General features: G+C 38.0%; 1 protein-coding gene across 3 annotated transcripts in view; it reads left to right on the top strand.

Annotated features, from left to right (window-relative positions):
• The window catches only part of FNDC3B (fibronectin type III domain containing 3B), a 329,585-nt gene that overhangs the window by 230,234 nt on the left and 79,595 nt on the right, over nucleotides 1-19,756 (top strand). For all 3 annotated transcript variants that reach the window (XM_069475276.1, XM_069475277.1, XM_069475278.1), the window contains exons 8-11: nucleotides 1,806-1,957; nucleotides 5,199-5,258; nucleotides 13,177-13,315; nucleotides 16,467-16,520. In XM_069475276.1, the coding sequence (XP_069331377.1) occupies nucleotides 1,806-1,957; nucleotides 5,199-5,258; nucleotides 13,177-13,315; nucleotides 16,467-16,520 (405 nt within the window). The remainder of the gene's footprint in view (nucleotides 1-1,805; nucleotides 1,958-5,198; nucleotides 5,259-13,176; nucleotides 13,316-16,466; nucleotides 16,521-19,756) is intronic.

Here is a 19,756-nt window from a genome sequence, read left to right as displayed (position 1 = left end):
TAAGTCACAGGGGTGTGAAAGGATGTGAGAGGGGACAGTATCCTGAGGGGGTGGTCACAGCAACGTGGCGCAGGTGGGTGGGAAATACCAGAGAAGAGGGGCTGCTGGTCTGGAGCCATAGCAAGATGTGATAGAGCTTGATTCTCTAACATTTTCTCTTTAGATTTTTCAAAGAGTTGTGTAATGCTGGTCTGCCATATGCTGTGTCTCCTGTGTGAAGAACTCAGCCTATCTTATTCTCTTTGATTTTTATTTTTTATTGAGCAAATATTTACTAAGCAACCACCACTGACAGTTGAATATGACTTGGGTCTTGTCCTTAGGGAGTTTCACAGTCCAGTGGGGGAAGTAGACAAACTCTGTAAGTGTGATTAGCAACAATAGCAATATCCATGAGGTTCTGTAGAACATGGAGGTGTGGTGATGGGTGAGATACTTGAGAGAAGCTCCTTGGAGGTAGTGAGTCCTGGCCAGGGTCTTGAAGGATGAGCAGGAGTCTGACTAAATAATTGGCTAAATGTCTCATGATGCTATATCTATATGGAACAGAAATGGTATAGAGGGATCTATGCTAAAAATGTAATGGATGACAGACTGAAAGGGAGACTCGGCATTCATTTTCCATATTTATTATTCATATATTTAAAGTATTTTATATTATATTTTAATACTCTTAGACCAGATAGTGACAAAAGTAACGGAAGAAAAATAGAGACTGAATAAATTACATATCTCCATCTACAACCTAATAATCTACAGCTATAAAGTCTTCGTGAACATTAAGCTTTAGCATCTGTATAAAGTCTTGTTTGTTTTTAATGTTATTCAGATCAACATCCAGATAGCAATAGAATAACCTTTAGAAAATTAGAGCGTTAAAGTTCTGTTGTTAGATTTATTTTAAAGAATTAGACCATACTTTAGGTTGGGTTTCTCCAGAAACAGACTCTAAAATAAGAGATTTGAGTGCAAATAGTTTATTTGGGGAGGTGACCCAGACAGCCCCAGCTGGATGGAGACTGGGGAACTTAGACAGGGAAGGGAGGGAAGCCAGTACAGGGTCTGAATGAAAATGCTCTCAACAGCTGGGGCTCAATCCTCGTGAGGACCTGTGGGACACAGTGTAGACTATGCCTCAGAGTAGTACTCAGTGTGGGTAAGAAAGTTAGGGTATTTTAAGTCCCAGAGTCCTTTGTTCAAATGAAGTCTTAAGCATAGGCTAAACCAGGAAGATAAAAACAGCTTGAAAGGATAAATGGCTCCACTTCACACATGATCCTGGATCAGCCTGGTCCTTGGTTCCAGTTCCCCACTTATTGGATTCTCCTGGGAATCTGCAGGACTTCATGGGGCATGGTTTGAAATTTTAAGGAATGATACAACACCAAGCAAAGCTTCAGGGCCCCCTCCCCCCCGAGAAAATACCTATGGATGTGGCTCCTTCCACATCATGTGTTGTCCATCATCTAGGTCACTGAAATCTCACGTTCAACTTTTAACCTTTAAAAAACATCCCTAAGCATGACTGATTATTTTACTCTGTGGAGGACTGTGCACTGGATTTGGATGGAAGTTTGCATTGTACGGACAGCTGTTGCAGGAGCTATTATTTTTGACATTGGGACTTTGACAGGAGAATATCATATAGGATGTCTTTTGTTGTAATTAAAATTGTTTACCTTGGATTAACTCTGAGCCACTTTTATGCCACTATTAATAATTGCAAAAATGTTATTAGAGGAAATGATGTCTGTTCCATGGAAACTGGATTTTGAATACTTTTGTCCCATGTTTTTCTTCCTCAGGTTTCTAATATTCAGGCGAGAGCAGTTGTATTGTCCTGGGCTCCCCCCGTTGGACTTTCGTGTGGGCCCCACAGTGGTCTTTCCTTCCCCTACAGTTATGAGGTTGCCTTGTCAGACAAAGGGCGAGATGGAAAGTACAAGATAATTTACAGGTAGTGTATGTTTTCATTATTTTTCTTTGTTGCTACACTGTGAAATTGGAGTTGCTAAAGAAAATAGGTAACAAAGGAAAAATTCACAGGCTTTGCAAAATTTCTTTTAAACAGTTCATTTTAATAATTAGTAATCTTTATAATGTCAAGAATTAATTTTGTCCAGAGAAATTATTAATTAGAAATGAGTAGCGTAGAGCTATTTGGTATTGGTGAAATATATCACTTGGTTATGTTTACTGTCAGTATTGTTTTAATGAACATTTTCCATTAATGTCTATCAGAGTGAAAAGTGGCTTTCAGTTTTTGCATACATTAGGCATAATATGATTACCTCTTACTTTTTAAACTCAGCCCTTTTTCTTGTCCTGTTTTTAAAAATTCTGCACTGTAGTTCCCTTCTACTTCACCCTACTACTTATCCTCCACAGTAGTTTTCCAGCCTGTAATAAAGATTGCTTTAAAACATTTCATTACGAGGCTTTCTTAACGGTCAACAGTTTAGCACACAGAATAAGGGATTAGCCCCTCCTGCTTTATGGACTCCCCGGTATTGACCATTCAAATGATTTATAGCTGTGTTCTAAATGTGATAAAAATTTGAGGATCAAATCTTTCTTCTTCATAATTGCTGAGCACTGCTCACATTTGCAGAGCAGGAGGTCAGAAGATCAGTTTTGTCTTAACTACTTGTTTGACCTCCCTGTAAGTGGCCCCTATTATGGCTGTCCATATCCAGCGTAACGTGGTCACGCATACCCTACTTCTTTCTGTACCAGAGATGTTTGTTTTCTCTCCCGTTTTGCTGCTGCATCAGCGCTACAGACCATATCTCCCCATCCCTGTTCCTAATTTTTAACTTGCTCCACAGACGGTCTTCTTCCTAACAAGGCAAGTGGGCACAGAGGTAAGGAAAGAAAACCCTTCAGCAGCTGTGTCCTCCTCTTGCTGCTAAGAGTGCCTCTGGTGTCTCTGCCCCCACTGCCTGCAGCAGTCTCCTCGGGGTCTTCCACCCTCCATTCTTGCTCTCCCACAACCTAAGCTCCACACTGCAGGGACAGAAGTCAGTCTAGAACACTGCCCTGCGGGGAACACGTTGGTAATTCTCCACTGCACTTAGGATAAAATCCTAACTCCTAACTCTGGTTCATAGCCATTTGATTCTAGTTTGAAAAATCAGAATAGAGACCTTAGAGAAATATAGAGCATTATCTCTCTCATCCCTGGCAAGAAACAGGTATGTGTGACCCTTGAACAACACAGGGTTGAACTTCACAGGTCTACTTATGTGTGGATTTTTTTTCAGCTAAACATGAATCGGAAATACAGTGTTTCCAGGGTGTGAAACCTATAATATACACGAGCAAGTGCCCAAAGGGGCTAGGCAAATAACAAATGAGAAAAGTGGGAAGGTTGGAAATGAGGTGAATAGGAAAACTCCTATCTGTCGCCATCTAAAGGAAGGGGTCATCACAGCCTAAGTAGGTTGTTGCCCAGATTTGCTGATCCTTTGGATTTTTTTTTTGAAGAGATATTGAAAATCTGAATTGTTATGTAAACTTTCCTGTTATTAAACTAATTCAGCAAATGCAAAAATTTTTAAAGACACAATGCAGGTCAAACAACACAGTTTAGGCAGGACGTGGAAAGAGTTTCTAGTATGCAGCTTTTGAAAAAACTTTATTTGGAATAAATTCAAACTTCTAAAATGTTGCAAAAATAGATGAAGGAATACATGTATATGCCATACCCAGAGTCACCTGTTGTTAATTGTATACCTTATTTTCTTTATCATTTGAACCCCTCCCTCTCTCCCTTTTTCTGTTCTCTTAATCTATAATTTTTTCAATAAGTTTTATATATCATGGTCCTTTACTAGTAGATATTTCGGTGTATTTTCTATGAATAAGAATATTCTTCTTAAATAACTACAGTGTAGTTATCGATCTCATAAATTAAAATCTACGTTGATAGGATACTTTAATTCATTGTCTATATTCCAGTTTTGTCAGTTGATCTATAATAAATAATGTCTGTTATTTTGAAAAATGTTATAGCATTTTTCTTTCCTTCCAGTACAGGATCTAGTCTAAGGTCAGATATTGCCTTTAGTTGTCATGTCTCTTTAGCTTTCTTTAAATTGGAACACTTCCACAGTATTTCTTTGTCTTTTATGACCCTGACATTTTTGAAGAATGCAAAATAAGACATACATACATACATACATACATACCTACCTCTCACCTTTTTGAAAATCATTCAATGGCACATTTTTTATTTCATGTTGGTTGCTTCCTCATGATTTAAGTTGAATTTCAGTTGCAACTTTTGATCATATAAATGGTGTTATTTTATATAGTAGAGCTATTTATTGGGTGCGCTGGTATGTGAGGGAAGCAAATTATGATTTCATCAAGAGAGTCCAGAGTTGAGGTAGCTGAGGTTCCTGCCAAGGTAAGTCTAAAAGCTACCTTCAGTTGACAGCTGGTCCAGTTATTTTCATCCATTTGTTCATTCATTCATTCATTCATTCACCTACTTAGTTACTTTTATGTATTTACTTTTGAGAAGTGATAAGACCTTTTAGAATTTCATAAGTAAGTTAACCATGCCACTTTCCAGACCCTGAATGACATCATTAGAATCTGATTTTCTAGTCCAAAATAAATAATGGTACCAAGTAAGAAAGTTTATTTCTGCTTTTTGGTAGAGTTAAACATAATAGTTCTTGAATTATTACCAGTACATGATTAAAGAACCAAATTCTTTGGCTGTGCAGAAGCTTTTTAATTTGATCAGGTCCCATTTATTTATTTTTGTTGTTGCTGTGATTGCCTTAGGGGTCTTCTTCATAAATTCTTTGCCTAGGCCAATGTCTGTAAGAGTCTTTCCTACGTTTTCTTCTAGAATTCTAATAGTTTCCGACCTAAGGTTTAAGTCTGTTATCCACCGTGATTTGATTTTTGTGAGAGGTGAAAGCTGTGTGTCCTGTTTTAGTCTTCTGCATGTGGCTATCCAGTTTTCCCAGCACCATTCATTAAATAAGGAATCTTTTCCCCAGAGTATGTTTTTGTCTGCTTTGTCAAAGATTAGATGGCTATATGAGGATGGTTTTATATTTGGATTTTCTATTCTGTTCCACTGGTCTGTGTCCTTGCACTTGTGCCAATACCAAGCAGTTTCAAAATCTGTTTGCTTTTGAAACTAGTATTATTAACTATTGAATGATTTTTCTTTGCAGTGGAGAAGAATTAGAATGTAACCTGAAAGATCTTAGACCAGCAACTGATTATCACGTGAGGTAAGTTAGGATACAAGAGCTGAACTATATTAGAGAATCCAGGTCACTAAAGTAACTTGTGTGCCCCCTTATAAAAGTTTTTGTGAATGGTACTTGACTAGCTGAAAGTTTTGGTACTGTGGCTCATGGGCCATTTATTTGTGTTCAGCACCCAAGAGCACAGTTATTGGGAGGACACAGATGTGCTTCTGCTAACAGAAAAGTAGGTGATATGCTGAACAGAATTTTAAACATTTTTTTAAGTAATTTTTATTTTACATGGTCTTCTAAGATCTGTTAGGCTGTGTGGGCTGATATATAATATTTTATTTCTGCTAAACAAATGAGTTTTTTTACCATGGCTATATCAGTATTTATTATGGCCCATACATATAAATTAAATGCTCAGACCAAATGACTAAAAAAGCCCTTTCCATGTTTTAAGAATACTTTTGGACCTTAAAAGCCAATCGATTATGAAATGGGCAGGTAACAGAAAAATCAGGTCATCTCTGACAAGAACTAACCCAATTTCTTAAAATGAATCCACGTAGTATGATATGTAGTCGGAAATCTCTGCTGTGAATTTTCTAGACTCTCTACTGTGACTGCTCTGGAAGGCAAGGCTAGCTTATCTTAGGAAGAAACTCAGCCAACCACAGACCTCTGAGGAGGAAAGTATTATCTGATTTTTACAGACAATCTGATTATTTAGAGAATAATCATTCATTCGCAAACAGGAAGGTCTCTGTATGTGGCCCATAACATTTAAAAATTTTTTTAAATTTAAATTTTTATTTCATATAATATTTAAGTTCACCAGAAAATGTAATTTTATTTGTATACACAGGAGATTCTTTCCCCTTTCTTCAATTATATGGGTGTACATAAAGTTGCAGGCATCAAGTACGTGTCTTTTACTTTCCAAAGGTGAATTCACACCATGAATGCCTTAGTGATTTTGTGATGGAGTGGGAGGCAGAGTAGCCTAGTAGGAAGAGAATATATTAATTAGCAGGCGGCTTGAGTTCTAGTCTGATTCTACCATGAATTGGCTGTTTTAACTTTGGTCAAGTGACATAGAACTCTGTGCCACAATTTTCTCGGTAAAAAATGTAGGAAAGCAAGATGTATTGAGGTTATGATATTTCATTAGCTGCACAAGTGCTTTAAATTTAGTTTTATGTATAATATATGTAAGAGCAAGTTGTTCTTTTATATTAAGCATAAAGAGCACATCTGCTTAGCTCTCGTATTGCCTAAATGAACTCTATTGCAGCCATCTATTCCTGTTTAAATCAAAGCTTTTGGATTTTGTGTCACTTAGCTTCCACCCAAACATACTGAACTGTTCACACCATCTGTACAAACAAAAAGATTTATATAATTTGTGAAACTAAGATGACAATGGAAATAATTTAACCATTCTTCAAAATGGTCAGTTTAACAACAAACCAGCAAATGTAAAACCATGTACATAGTCGTATAAATGTCCATTATTTGTTATTAACATGTTTATTTTTTTCTCCATGTTTTAACAATTTATAGTATTGTTTTGCTGAAGGTTTATTAATTTCCTGCTCTCTCATGAGCTCACAATATCCTTTTTAAGAAACTTATATGTCATGAAGGGTCCATCCTTTATTTACCATCCAATCTGTTGTTCCCTCCCTTCATTTATTTATTTATTTTTTTAACCCTTATTACAAAGGGTAACCTTTGAGAACACTTGCTCATCAATTCTTTTTACTGCTGTGTCCAAGAAACATCGTGACTTTCTGGGCAGATAAAAGGAATAGTTAATGGATTCCCCAAAAGGAATAGGAGAGTGAGGTGGTTACCATCTAGAAGCCTGGGGTCCAGACTTCTTCCTGACACATTTGGAACTCCACACACATGACATATGACACACATGTGACACTACACATATACAGCCTGAGGCACCCCCTATAAAATTATTTGTTCTAGCTCTCTGCTTGCCAGAAAGGTAGAAAATTCTCCATGGTGATGGTCAGTTTTAGTATTTTTTTTTTAAAGTTCTCTTTCCTAATAAAAATGTCTGTAGTCCAAATTTGAGTCTTTTTGTCCTGCCTAGCCCACGTTTCCTATAGATCATCCATTCTCTTTGCTTTTACAGTATTGCCTTTTTCAAGCTAAGGAAGAATCTTAATACTTCCAACTCGTAGATTTAGCTTCCTCTGGCTTGAACTGCTTTGGTGAGGCAGCGTGATGCATAATGGGCTTGGCTGGAAGCTTGGAGTTAATAAGCTGTGTCACATACTGAGAGTGTGTGCTCAGGCAAGCCATTGAAACTTCTTTGGCCTTGGATATAAGCCTCAGAAAGATGATGTGAGAGCAAATGAAATACATGTGCAAATCTATTATAAACCTGTAGAGTGTTGTATAAATATTACTTTTTGGTTTTTCCAAGGTTGTCGCGGTTTTTCCACTCTCTGAGACTTCATGACGCAAGTTCTTTGAACCTGTGTATAGTTTGACTATATCACTCACTCTTTTATTGAGATAAAGATATATTATACTTGGCACTGAAAAAAAGAAACAAGATCTCTTTTTATGATGCAGTTAACATTCTAAAAGTCTTAGCTGCAGGAATGTAAGCTTTTATCATATACAGTAGCCTCAAAAATAATTTTAAATTTAATGGTCACCTATAAGGCCTCAAAAGGCTGTATGGAAATAGTTTCTTCAGTAAATTTCCATAACAGCAACTACAGAAAAATTTCATTACTGGACAGCTGCAAAATGAGCAGTTATATTTATTGTCATTTTTATTTGTACATTACTAATTTAGAAAGTGTCACCTTGGTGGAAGTCTGTGCAGCCATTTATGAAAACTTTTCTTTTAGCAGCCCCAAACAGAATACATTTTCCCTTCCAGTTCTTAATATTGCACATTTTGATTAAGACCTGCAGAAATCTCCCTTCAAATTACTGTCTAGTAGAGTGAAAGATTTCTTTGTTAAATCATGTACTGAAGGTCTCACCTGGGGTTTCTGCTCTTATATTCCTTGTCACTTTGATTTTGCTGCTCTGATTCCATTCGATTCACACTGATTGCTCGATATCTTTACATAACACTTCTTCTCATTTTCAACTCTCCCCCACCCACGTTAGTGAGTTTTGTATGAGTTCACCATTCATATATACAAACCTTTTTTTTATTCTTTTTAGTATCAGTCTCCCAATCATGGAGTCCTATCATAGAACTACCTGGTGCTTGGCCTCCAATTACTAGGCAAGAACAGCTCTTGCCACCAAGAGCCTTCCATCACTGTTACTGGAAATTTATTGAGACCAGTGACATCCCTTAGACAGTGCTGTAGGTCATGTGCCTGTGGCCGTTTCAGTTGGCATCTGCCAAGCCATTTGAACCAAATTCCACATGGAAAATTATATCCTGAGGCATTTCAGGTTTCAGAAATGTTTCTTCTTTCTCACTTTGTGCTATAAGTTTTTGTGTGTCATTGCCACGCATTTATTCAGCCACTATTCTTTTTTTCTTCTAGTGGTGACTGAGGAAAATAATACCCCTCTATAAAGTATACACTGATTTGCAAAATTTGGGTCTTGGGTCTTGACTTAGATTTTTATTAAAATCATCACTTTTATATTATCTGGTTCTTAACACAAATGGCTTTTTTTGGTTTAATGTTGGTATAATATTTAAAAGAAATCAATTTGTAATCATCAAAGTGTATTTATTTAGTGCTTCTATTGTGTTATATGTGGTATAAATCCAGTTATACAAAATCTCCTGTTTGTGTGTGTGAGAGAGATTGTATGTGTGAGATTGTATATTGGGGAAGAGAAAAATCCAGTACATAAATAAATTATATTTTAAAACATACATAAGTATGTAAGTTTACATACATAAACATGTGTATACATTTATATGTACAAATAAATATGCATATACAAATGTATGCTGTCTATGCATTTCTCAGAAAAGTATATTCCTCTATTAGTAGTTTTATAATTAATAATAGCCTTGAGATGACCATCTTACTGTGGGAGTCCAGAATTTATATTTTTATCAATGATAAGATAATCAGGAGTTTGACTGATGGAAAGGATAACAATTTCATGACAAAATTTGAAGTAGTTTTCCAGTCATTGCCATAAACAATTTGGCAAAGAAGTTGCCCAGAAATGATATCATATAATGACATTTCCCAGAAAAATTATGTGATGAAATATTTCAAAAAATATGGTTGACCAGCACAGTACAGGGTTATGAAACAGGTGTTATTGACCAGAAATTATAACTCCTACTATGTTACATACACGCTAGAGGCATATTTCTGAAATTCTTGGAGCACCTATTTCATCAGCTATTAGCCAGTATTTAAGCCAAAACAAATGTAAAAACCCAACACAGGATTAATTATATTGTTAGAAAAGTGTTTTCTTTTCCTGGGATAAATGCAAAAGAAACTGAACTGTTTGCTGATTATTTAACCAAGAAACTGACCCTACTCTACAGATCCTCCTTTCACATGATTGATATTTAGGGAAAACCCATCACCATCATGTGAAAAAATATTGCAGTATTTTTTTAAGTATTGCATCATTTCCAGAGACTTTTCTTCTCTGTAAAAGTTATTAGTAAAAGTGTTTCTGGTTACTATTACAATGAGTTGCTGTCTATTTAGTGAATTATTTTAATTGACAGATGTAATCACAGGATACTTAAATAGTATGTGAAATTTTTTGTATCATACACAGCACATTTATACTGCCATATAAAATAGATCTTGATTCCTTTACTGACAAACTTTTCTGTGTGAAAAGCATTGGCCCCTAATTTAAACAAACTGTAACATTGTTTAAGGTTGGAGACAAGGAAAATAACTCCATGTGGCCCATGCAGCTGTCCATTTTCAAGCACCTCAAATTTCAAACCTGCATCTGGTTCTTTTACTTTTATCCCCACTGCCATCCTCCCACCCTGGCCACCAGGAATTTCTACTGCTCGTGATTCTCCAGCGTAGGAGATATGGATTGCTGACTCCAAGAACCTACTAAAAAGAAACAAAGAACTTGACTGAGTCCAAATTAACCTCTCCCTGGACAATTAACTGTTCTGCTAGTACTTTGCAGGCTGTTTCCCTGCCTCCCTTCCTCTGCTCTGTTATCCAGATGGACTTTTGGTGCCAAGTGTTTTTGTGAACATCCAGGACCTGGTGTGCCTGAGTGTAGTTCTGCACTTGTAAGCAAATGCCCAGCGATTGCAAACTGAGATGGCTTCTGGGTGGAGGTAGGGAGCCCAAAAGGGTAAAATGGATTGGGCAAGGGTAAGCTGAAAAGCAGTCTCAGCACCGAGGAGACAATAGGGTGCGGTAGGGACTCTGGAGAATTCTGCAGCACCTGCCCCAGCTAGAGTGGGAGCTGCTCTCAGCTCTATCCCAGTACTACAGTGCAGGACAGAGGGCTGAGTGTTGCTACAACTTCAGTTTTTAAGAGAAACCAGGAGTTCAGTTTTTTCAATGAGAGATCTCCAAATTTCTTATAGTATAGGCTTAATTTTTATTTTAACTGTTAAAATTTCAGATATCATCAGAAATAATAGTTTAATGAGCTCTAACCACCCAACTTATTTCCTCAGTGCCCTTACTTACTCCCCTGCCTTCTGTGATTTTGAGTAAGGTTCAGACATGATATTATTTCACCTATAAACCATATTACCGTCATCACATGTCAACCCAAAACAAACAAAAAAGTAATAATTCCTTAATGACTTCAAAATCCAGAGACTGTTCCCATTTCCTCAGCTGTCCTAAAAATGAAGATTTTGTTTCTTTAGTTATATTGGAATTCAAACATGGTTTGAATATGCTGTTTGGTTGTTAGATCTTAAATTTCTTTTAATCCATAGGTTTTTTTCCTTCATCTCTTTTTTCTCTCTTGCAGGTTATTTGTTGAAATAATTTTGTTTTTGTCCTGTAGAGTTTTCCACAGGTGTGAATGTGGCTGATTGCATCCCTGTTGAGTTGCTTAATATGTTCTCCTGTCCTCTGTGTTTCCTGTAAAGTGGTGAAGAGGCTTCATCAGATACAGGTTCAGTTTTTCTGGCAAGACAATATTTATAGGTAGTGGCATGGTCTTTTACTAGGAATGCATAGTATCTGCGTCTCTTTTTTTTTGCCATGATCATTGTCTGTATTCTTTAATGCATAGGTGTCTCTTATATTTAAAAACATCATCTCTGTGCCCTTCCCCACCCCCCATGTGCACATATATCTTGGGCCAGATGCAACCCGTGAGTCACCAGTTGGAGAATTCTGATTTATCAAAGTTCAGGCTTGAGCCCCGCCCATGTCTGGAACATTCTGTGATTCATTTTAAGTAACTTACTCCCAGTGAGCCCATCCGGACACATGGAAATGATCTTGCCAGATCTACCATTCAGTTTTATATTATCATGTGCCTGCTTACAGTGAGTATGAAAAGGTACATTTCCTTCATAGAAGTTGGGTGGAGAGCATCCTAACGATAAGCATCACTTGTTTGGATCAGCTGTCATGTTGTCCTCCCATAAGGCAAATAAGTCAAATATACCTTAAGTATGTATTTTACCTTTTAGAGGGAAGGTAGACATTTCTGTTAGTACCTTTGACTAGCGTGGCCTCTATTAATTTTTTGTGATGGACTTTGAGGAGAGATGACTTTGCAAATCACACACTTAATTGGGACCTATCTTCCCTAATGTTATCTTCAGCTATTATGTGTGTTCATTGGATAGAATGCAGGGAAGTGGATTGGGGGTGTTTAGAGAAACATGATTACAGGATGAAGAGGAGTGGGCGATACAGTACAGTGCTTAGACTTCCAGTTCTGAATCAAGTCAGACCAAATTTTTAGCTGTGTGGCATTGGAACATTTACTTCATCTCTCTGAGTTTCCTGCTGTCTGAAATGGGTAATAAAATTTCCTCACCTCATAGAGAGGGTGGCTGTAAGAATTAAAGGCATGATATGTGTTTACCAACTCTGTGAATAGCTTAATCCTTGGATCCTTTTTAGGCAGCAGATGCTGCTTTGTTGCCTTTTTGAAAGAATATGTTTTCAATTTTTAAAAAATTAATTCCTGATATGAAATAATGGAAAAGTAGAAAGGAAGATGATAAAAATCAACATAATTCTGTTTTATGCTATCTGACAAGAGTGTGGTATTATAATAGCATGTTATATACTTTTTCTTCACAGCTTCTCTAGAGAAATCAGGCACATAAGTTCAGTGTTGAGCCAAGCGTTTTAATGTGCAGAACGAACATCTTTAATCTTGGTGCCATGTGCAAGAGTTAAATATTCACATGGCTCAAACTGTTACCTGAACGTCGTTTTTGTTGAATTAGAGAAAGATGCACTTGACAGGAGCAAAGATGTTTCTATGTGTGAAACATCCATATTTTAACCAAATAGTACAGTGTTATAAATAGTTCAAAGATGCTATCTACCCTGTTGTTTGTACTTTTGTGCTCTCTCTCCAGTCTGTGGACTCTTATCACTGCTTCTTGTCCCTTTAAACCCAACTCTTAACTGTACTTTTAGCCTTTTTCCAAAGTCAGCCAGAGAGTAGCTTGATGGTTTTTAGAATGTGTTTTTGGAGACCATTCTGGAGATTAAGGCATATTTTCTTATTAATAGAATATTCTCTTCTAATAGTAGATCCTGCCTATCTTAAAACAGAGCTGGGTGGCACACACTGAGGCAAATACCCTGTTGGGATGACTGTCCCCTGTTAATGAGGACTGTACTTAGGTCAGGACAAGACCTGCAGATGAGAGCAAGAGTCAGGGTGCTCACTATGTAAGAAATTCCGTTCATCTGTGGAAAGCCCTGGGTCGAAGCAAAGATAAGAATCCTGGTCTTCTGTGATGAGCTCTGCCACTGACTATCTTCGTCTGTTTTGTTTGCAGGGTGTATGCCATGTACAATTCCGTAAAGGGATCCTGCTCCGAGCCAGTTAGCTTCACCACCCACAGCTGTGCGCCCGAATGTCCTTTCCCTCCTAAGCTGGCACACAGGAGCAAAAGCTCGCTAACCTTGCAGTGGAAGGTGGGTAGCTCAAAGTGTCAAGAAGAGTCTCACGTTAATATGTCACTCTGTAGCCATTTGAGATACTTATTTAGCACTATTCCAATTTTGTGACAGTGTTTGGTTTTCTACATAGTTACTATGTGAAACCAATTATTATGATATTAAAAGTTGTCATTTCTATAAAAATTGGGCAAAGGGATGGGAGGAGGGAACTGCAAAATCCTTTAGCTCTTTTTGCAAGGGAATTTGGTAGCTCTTTTAGGGTCATAAGCAATACTTTATAAGCGAGATAAGTATTTAAAATACCTAAATCTCATCACTTTCTAGGACTTTAGTAAAAAGTTTTTATAAAGAAAGATTTAGAGATAAAGTAGTTTTATGGCCCTTTTGGTTTCTTTCAGTGGTGACACAGAAATGCTTAATATTTAAAACTAGAATGTTTAGTGTTCTATATGAAGACTTCATCAGATTTCAATAATTAGGCATTACATCAGTCAAGATTACTAATTGTCTAAAAAAGACTGAATTATGTAGTAATGTTCATGAAATACAACTTACTGGCTAAAAATAACTGTTACCAAAAAGAGGTCCTATTGCACCTTCCTTGAGGTGTGTCACCAGCTTGTTAATCACAATTATATGTTTGCAAGAAAGCAGTGAAGTATGTTATCAATGTCTATAGCAATGATTTCTATATATCGATATTTTAAAATATAATTTAAAATGTGAAATACATAGAGATAGAGATAATAAAGATTTATCATTTGGAAGGATAATACAATGTGTGAAAGAAAGAAGATGGGTAGGGAGATCCATTATTGGTGAAGAAATACTTTATCTTTCTATCTCAAGACCAGAGAGTCAGATTTACCGAGGGAGGTGACAAACGCAGCCGAGAGGGGCAGTGAACAACAAAGCACAGGCCCCTCTGGATCCTCTCGCGTGGGCAGCTGCTTGCTCATAGCCATTGGCCAACATTGAGTGTGTTATTTGTACAAAGACAAAGTTTAAACTGGCTTAGAATCTGAACTATTTTATTTTCCTTCCTGGCTTCCAGGGATAATCCAGGTCAGTGATTCCCCACCTTTTCAGAGTTTTAACACCCAACTGGTCATCATTGTTTAATTCCTTGGAGCATATACGTCCATTTAAAAGTGTGTTCTATATTTACACATATACATATATAAATATATCTTAAGGAAAGAATTAAATCCATTTTGTTTGGAAAATATAAAAATCTTCTTTAGATTACCAGAGGGCCCCAGGGGTCTTACAAACCTAAAGTTGGGAATCACTGATGCATACTCTGCTTAAAATCTGGATGAATTTTCAGGTCTCGGGCAGACCAGCAACTTCAGGAAACAGTTTTCTTATTATAAGGAAAATTTTCTTTCTCCCTTTCTTCAGTTATAAATCAGAAACGTACTCTTGTTCCATTCAGTCATGTACAAACTTGATCATTCTGGATCCAGTTTAGTTTTCATTTAAATGTCCTTAGAACAGATTCCCGGATCATGACCCTGCAGGTTGGGGAGCAAGGACAGGGGAACTTCTCTGGCTGCTGGTCTGTCCTTGAATCCACAAAGATGCTGAGAGCTAAAAGATCTCTGACATCTTGTTCGTCAGCAACAGTTACTGCTTACACAGGACATAAGGCAAAACAAAACCTAAGTCGGTGTACCCACCCTCAGGGAATTAAGGGACCAGTAGTTGGGGGAGCTATCATCGAAGAACTACCGAAGAACATTTTTTTTCTAGAGGAATTTATGAGCCATCATAAACATGGTTCTCATTTTAGAAGTGGGTTCTCATCTAAAACTTTTATTTTGTCAGGTATTAGAACTTTAAATGAATGTATCACTATCCTGTCCTCCAAACTGAGCCCACAAAAGTCTGCAATTATAGTTTAGAATTTATAGCACTCACCTGAGATGTCAGTTTTGGGACCAGAGGTTGTGTGACTCAGAAGGCAGAAGGGGGAGAAGGAAGGAAAGGAGAGGGAGAATTTCTTTATTGATTTAACTAACATTTACTGAGCCCCTGTTGATGTTTTGTCATTAACAATAATAGAGCAATAGCTAGTATGTATTACCGAGTGCTTCCTATAAAACCGTGTCATTTACTAGGTGATTTACATATTCTCCCAATTACTTGTCACACCTATTTATTCTTAGAAGGAGAAATTAGATGTTGATATTAAACAGCTAGCACCAGGCCACATGTGACAGATAAACAGCCAAGCTGGGATTCAGATACAACTCTGGGGAAGCCTGGCTGCTTTTTGCCAGAGGCAAACTGTGCTGTTTGTTGGGCTATTGCTCGTAGGGAAGAGTCAGGCCTGGGCATGTTTTTGAAGTGGGAGACGTGATCCTATTCCTTTTTCTGGCTGCCTCCCCCACCTCCTCGTTCTCTCTCTCTAGATCTTACTACCCTAGAGCTCCCAGGGACCCCACTATAGCACTCATTCTAGCTGGTCTAACCCTGGAAAGCACTCTTTACCCCAGAGTTCTCTACTTCCCTTCCTGTTGTTCAAAACCTCTTTTCTCAGTGAAGCAGATCTCTGCATGCTTTTAAGAGAAAAGCAAATGGTGAAACTTCTTTTTGCTAACATGTGAAGGGCTGATAGCCTCTAGTAATCTATCCAGAGGATCTCAATTTTCCTCATTTTTTTTTTTTTTAAAAAAGGGAACCCTTAGGACACAGACAGCTTTCTAAGCTTAAGTACTTAAAAAAAAAAAAAAAAGCTGCATAGGGGAAGTCATAAAAATAAAAACTTGACTGTGCGCCACCAGAACCCAGCCGCGTCTGTGTTTCTCCACTGCCTTTTCCCCTCTACTCTTGAGTTTAAAGTGCCCCTGAAAAGTTTTCTTCCCAGCGGAAGTAGGGTACCACGGGAGTGTAAAGGTGGGGAGGTGGGTAGGCAGGTTTGGCTGTTTGTGGAGTATGATTTATTAATAGCAGCGGGGGACTCTCTCTGCCGTTGAGTTGTATTAAAGTTGGTGTGTGATCTTTAATAAATTGACCAAGGAAATGCAAGAACTATCAGGTTTATTCCCCTGAGGGGAGAACGCAGAGCTACCATAGACATTATACTTGAACAAGTGGGTAGCTCACGAGTTTTGCCTGTGAACAACTTTCTCTAATCTCATTTTATTATTTTTTTTTTTAGGCACCAATTGACAATGGCTCAAAAATCACCAACTACCTTTTAGAATGGGATGAGGTAAGCTTATTTTCCTATTCATCCATTTAAAAACGATTTCAAAAACACAATGCTGAATAAATACCATCTTATTCTTTTATAAGATGTGCTAAATACAGAAAAAGACAATGTAAGTAGAGAAAAATTTAAATCAATAGTTAATGGCTCTGGAAAATGAAGTTGGAGTGAAGCAGTATAATGATTTGTACGTTAAAATTGTATTTACCTGGTTTATTTGCAAACAATGCTACTGAAAAAAAATAGTTTTAATCTATTTTGAGTCTCTAATGTCTAGTCAGCCTTTAATTTGTATTAAAAACTGACTACTTTATCATCTTGACTGCTTAGATAGTTTTGATAAGGTAAAACACATGGTGGCTTGGGAAGCATAATTTGTTTTTTTCTTTAGGAATGACATATATGTACTTTGGTGTTGCACTATTGAGAGTTCTCTGAGGGAGGGTGGGGCAGTGCATGGAGGTTTCACTCTACCCGTGTGCAAATGCCCTCTGGGTCAGACTGTTCTATAACAGGTGCCCTCTTTGCTGTCACGAGAGGCCCTTGGTATCCATGGTGGAGTTTCCCTATTCTCAAAGCCACTCTGTGCTGAATGGTGACCCAGTACATTTCTGGCCTAACTAATGCTATACACAGAATCTCAGGCCAGAAAACTTGATGCAGAAACTTTTCATTTCTATAAAGCAACTGCACTTTTTGTTCCTGAAGATCTTTATTCTATTCATTTGCCCTTGATTTATTCTATCTTTCTGTGGTTGAGCAAACAGGCTGAGGATTTTAATAATAGGAAATGTGGAATTTGGGGGAGAAATGCAAGTTAACTAGTCTTTGTGACTTACGTTTGGAGGGATTGAAAGTCTCAGAACATAGGCTTAGGCAAGAAGTCACTTGGCAAAGATGGAAAATATTTTAACCAAATGTGAAATGAAAACTGATGACGTTCTTATGATGAAATTTTGATGTGTAAGAGTTCTTCATCGCTTTCTGTAGAAGCATATTTTTCCATTTGGGTTGCATCTGAACAGCTCCAAGTTCCAAGGTACCCAAGACAACCATCTGTTGTTCTTAGGATCCTTGTGAATAGCTTGTATTTGCAGATTGGTGAGACTTAGACTTAACCTGTACATTATACAAATCAGGTTGATTTCATTTTATAAAGTGGTTTGATTGAAAAGTGAAGCCACCACTACAGCCCTTATAGATTTTTATAGACAGTCAAGAATGTTGGAAAGGAATTTGGCTGACCTGTGAGCATACAGTAACATCTTCCGATCTCCCCCTCCTCTTGATTAATGAAAGTCTGTTTTTATGTGTTGATTTGTTGCACTGACCTGGTTTTTTTTTTTTTTTTTTTTTCATGTCTTAAGGTTTTATATCCAGATAGAGTTCATCAGTAAAGGAGAGCCCTTTTTATTGTTTCAGATATCTTCTTAGGGCACTTTGTGTGTGTGTGTGTGTGTGTGTTTGTGTATGTGTATGTGTAGATGCATGTCCTGGTTTTTTGCTGCTTCTCTGCCTAGAACCACGACCTCCTAAGTTAAGGAGGCTCGGAGGAGTTGAGTATACGTGTATACTTCAATGGGAAACTTCCAAGGAAAACTCAAATGCTCCAGGAAATGGTAATGGTGGCTCAGTTGCTGGAAGGCTCAGTCCCTTTCCTTAGAATTTGAAATGAAAGTGTCCTGGCATGATGCTTAGAGGAAGTGTGCCGCAGCCTCCGATAAAATGGAGGAGTTACGCCAATGACTTTTTATGCTCAGCATGGTCCACTGTGGACTAGCAATCACAAATGTTACAATAAATGGATGGTTTTGGCCTTCTGCCTTTCCCCTACTTGGTCTCCTTCCGTCTTTTCCTTTCACCCTTTGTAATTCTCTGCCTTCCTCTTTCCTCCTTGTTTTCTCTCCCACCTTGAAATTCCTGCTGGTGTCACCCTGTTGAGCTTTGGTGGAGATTCCAGAGTACTTGACTCTCATCTGCCACAGGTGTTTTGCCAACACAGGAATCCTCTTATATTCTTTGGCTTAATAGTCACCTTCTGTAGAAACGCCTTGACCCCAAACTCTGTGAAGTGTTCCCTGGCCTTCAGGTGCAGTGAGCTCCCTGGCAGCTGAGGATAATTGAAAGAACACCAAAATTAGGAGATCTGTTCCAGGTTTTATACTGGGCAGCTTGACCTCTGGTGCTCAGCTTGCCTATCTGTGAAATGGCGAACAGATTAGGCTATCAGCTCGTGTGTGTTTACATATTTATGCTATCTCAAAACAGATCATATAGGATTATCTCTTCTGATAAGAGAATATTTTGGAATCCTTTTAGCTGTTGTTTGGTCTGTTTATTAATTATTTCAGCATTTATGGAGTATACACCTCAGTGCCTTGACATTGTACACTGTCCTATGAGGGATATGTGAGATAAAAAGGTAATACCCTTACCATGATAGCTGAAAAAGCTAATGGGTACTTATACCCTTGCTGTGCTTTTAAACAGACACAAATAAAACAAACTTAGCCATATGCTTCTCAAATTTTTCTCTCCAGTAGCTTCTTTGCTTTGTATTATACCTCTCGCCTTTCTAGTCTCCCATAAAGATTAAAAAATGGTGCCATTAGGTTTCTGGCAATGAGAATTTAAGCAATAGGCCTATTAATTTCTGTCCACCCTATCATTTCAGAAGTGAAGTTTCTGACAAAACAGTCTTGACAGTCTGTATTTCTAAATTTCGGGCTAAGCCAGGGATCAGTAGCCCTCTTTGGGGGCAGCTCACTCAGCTTGGTCTTTGTGACCCACATTCCTATGCTATCCAGCCTTGGCTTCGAGGAAGAAAAGCAAATACCTAAACAGAGGAGAACAGCATCTGGTCTGCAGGAAGTGTGAAAACCTTCTGGTAGTTTCTAGAGCCAGGTGCACCTGGTACTGAGGACTATTTCCAGACTCTGCCCTAGTGGAGCTCGGTGGGCAGGAGGTTGGGAAGGGGGTATTTTGCAGAATCACCCTCCACCCTCCCTTTCCCTCCCAAGAGCCAGACCTCTTCTCTTCTCTCCTCTCTTAGGACATCTGCCCCAGCCACATACCCATATGCCTCTCTGTCATCCAGGGGGCTGCAGAAACAAACTTAGAGTACAGAAAGATTGAGAGGCAAATCGCTGCCTGAGAGTGAAACAAATACTGCTCAGAGTCTGAAAGAAGGTTATGTTCAGGAGTAGCACACTGCCCTGTCTCTGTGCTGGCACCTGGCT

This window comes from Eulemur rufifrons, chromosome 7 (genome assembly GCF_041146395.1).
Source record: "Eulemur rufifrons isolate Redbay chromosome 7, OSU_ERuf_1, whole genome shotgun sequence".
NCBI lineage: Eukaryota > Metazoa > Chordata > Mammalia > Primates > Lemuridae > Eulemur > Eulemur rufifrons.
This window is presented reverse-complemented; position numbering and strand designations above follow the sequence as displayed.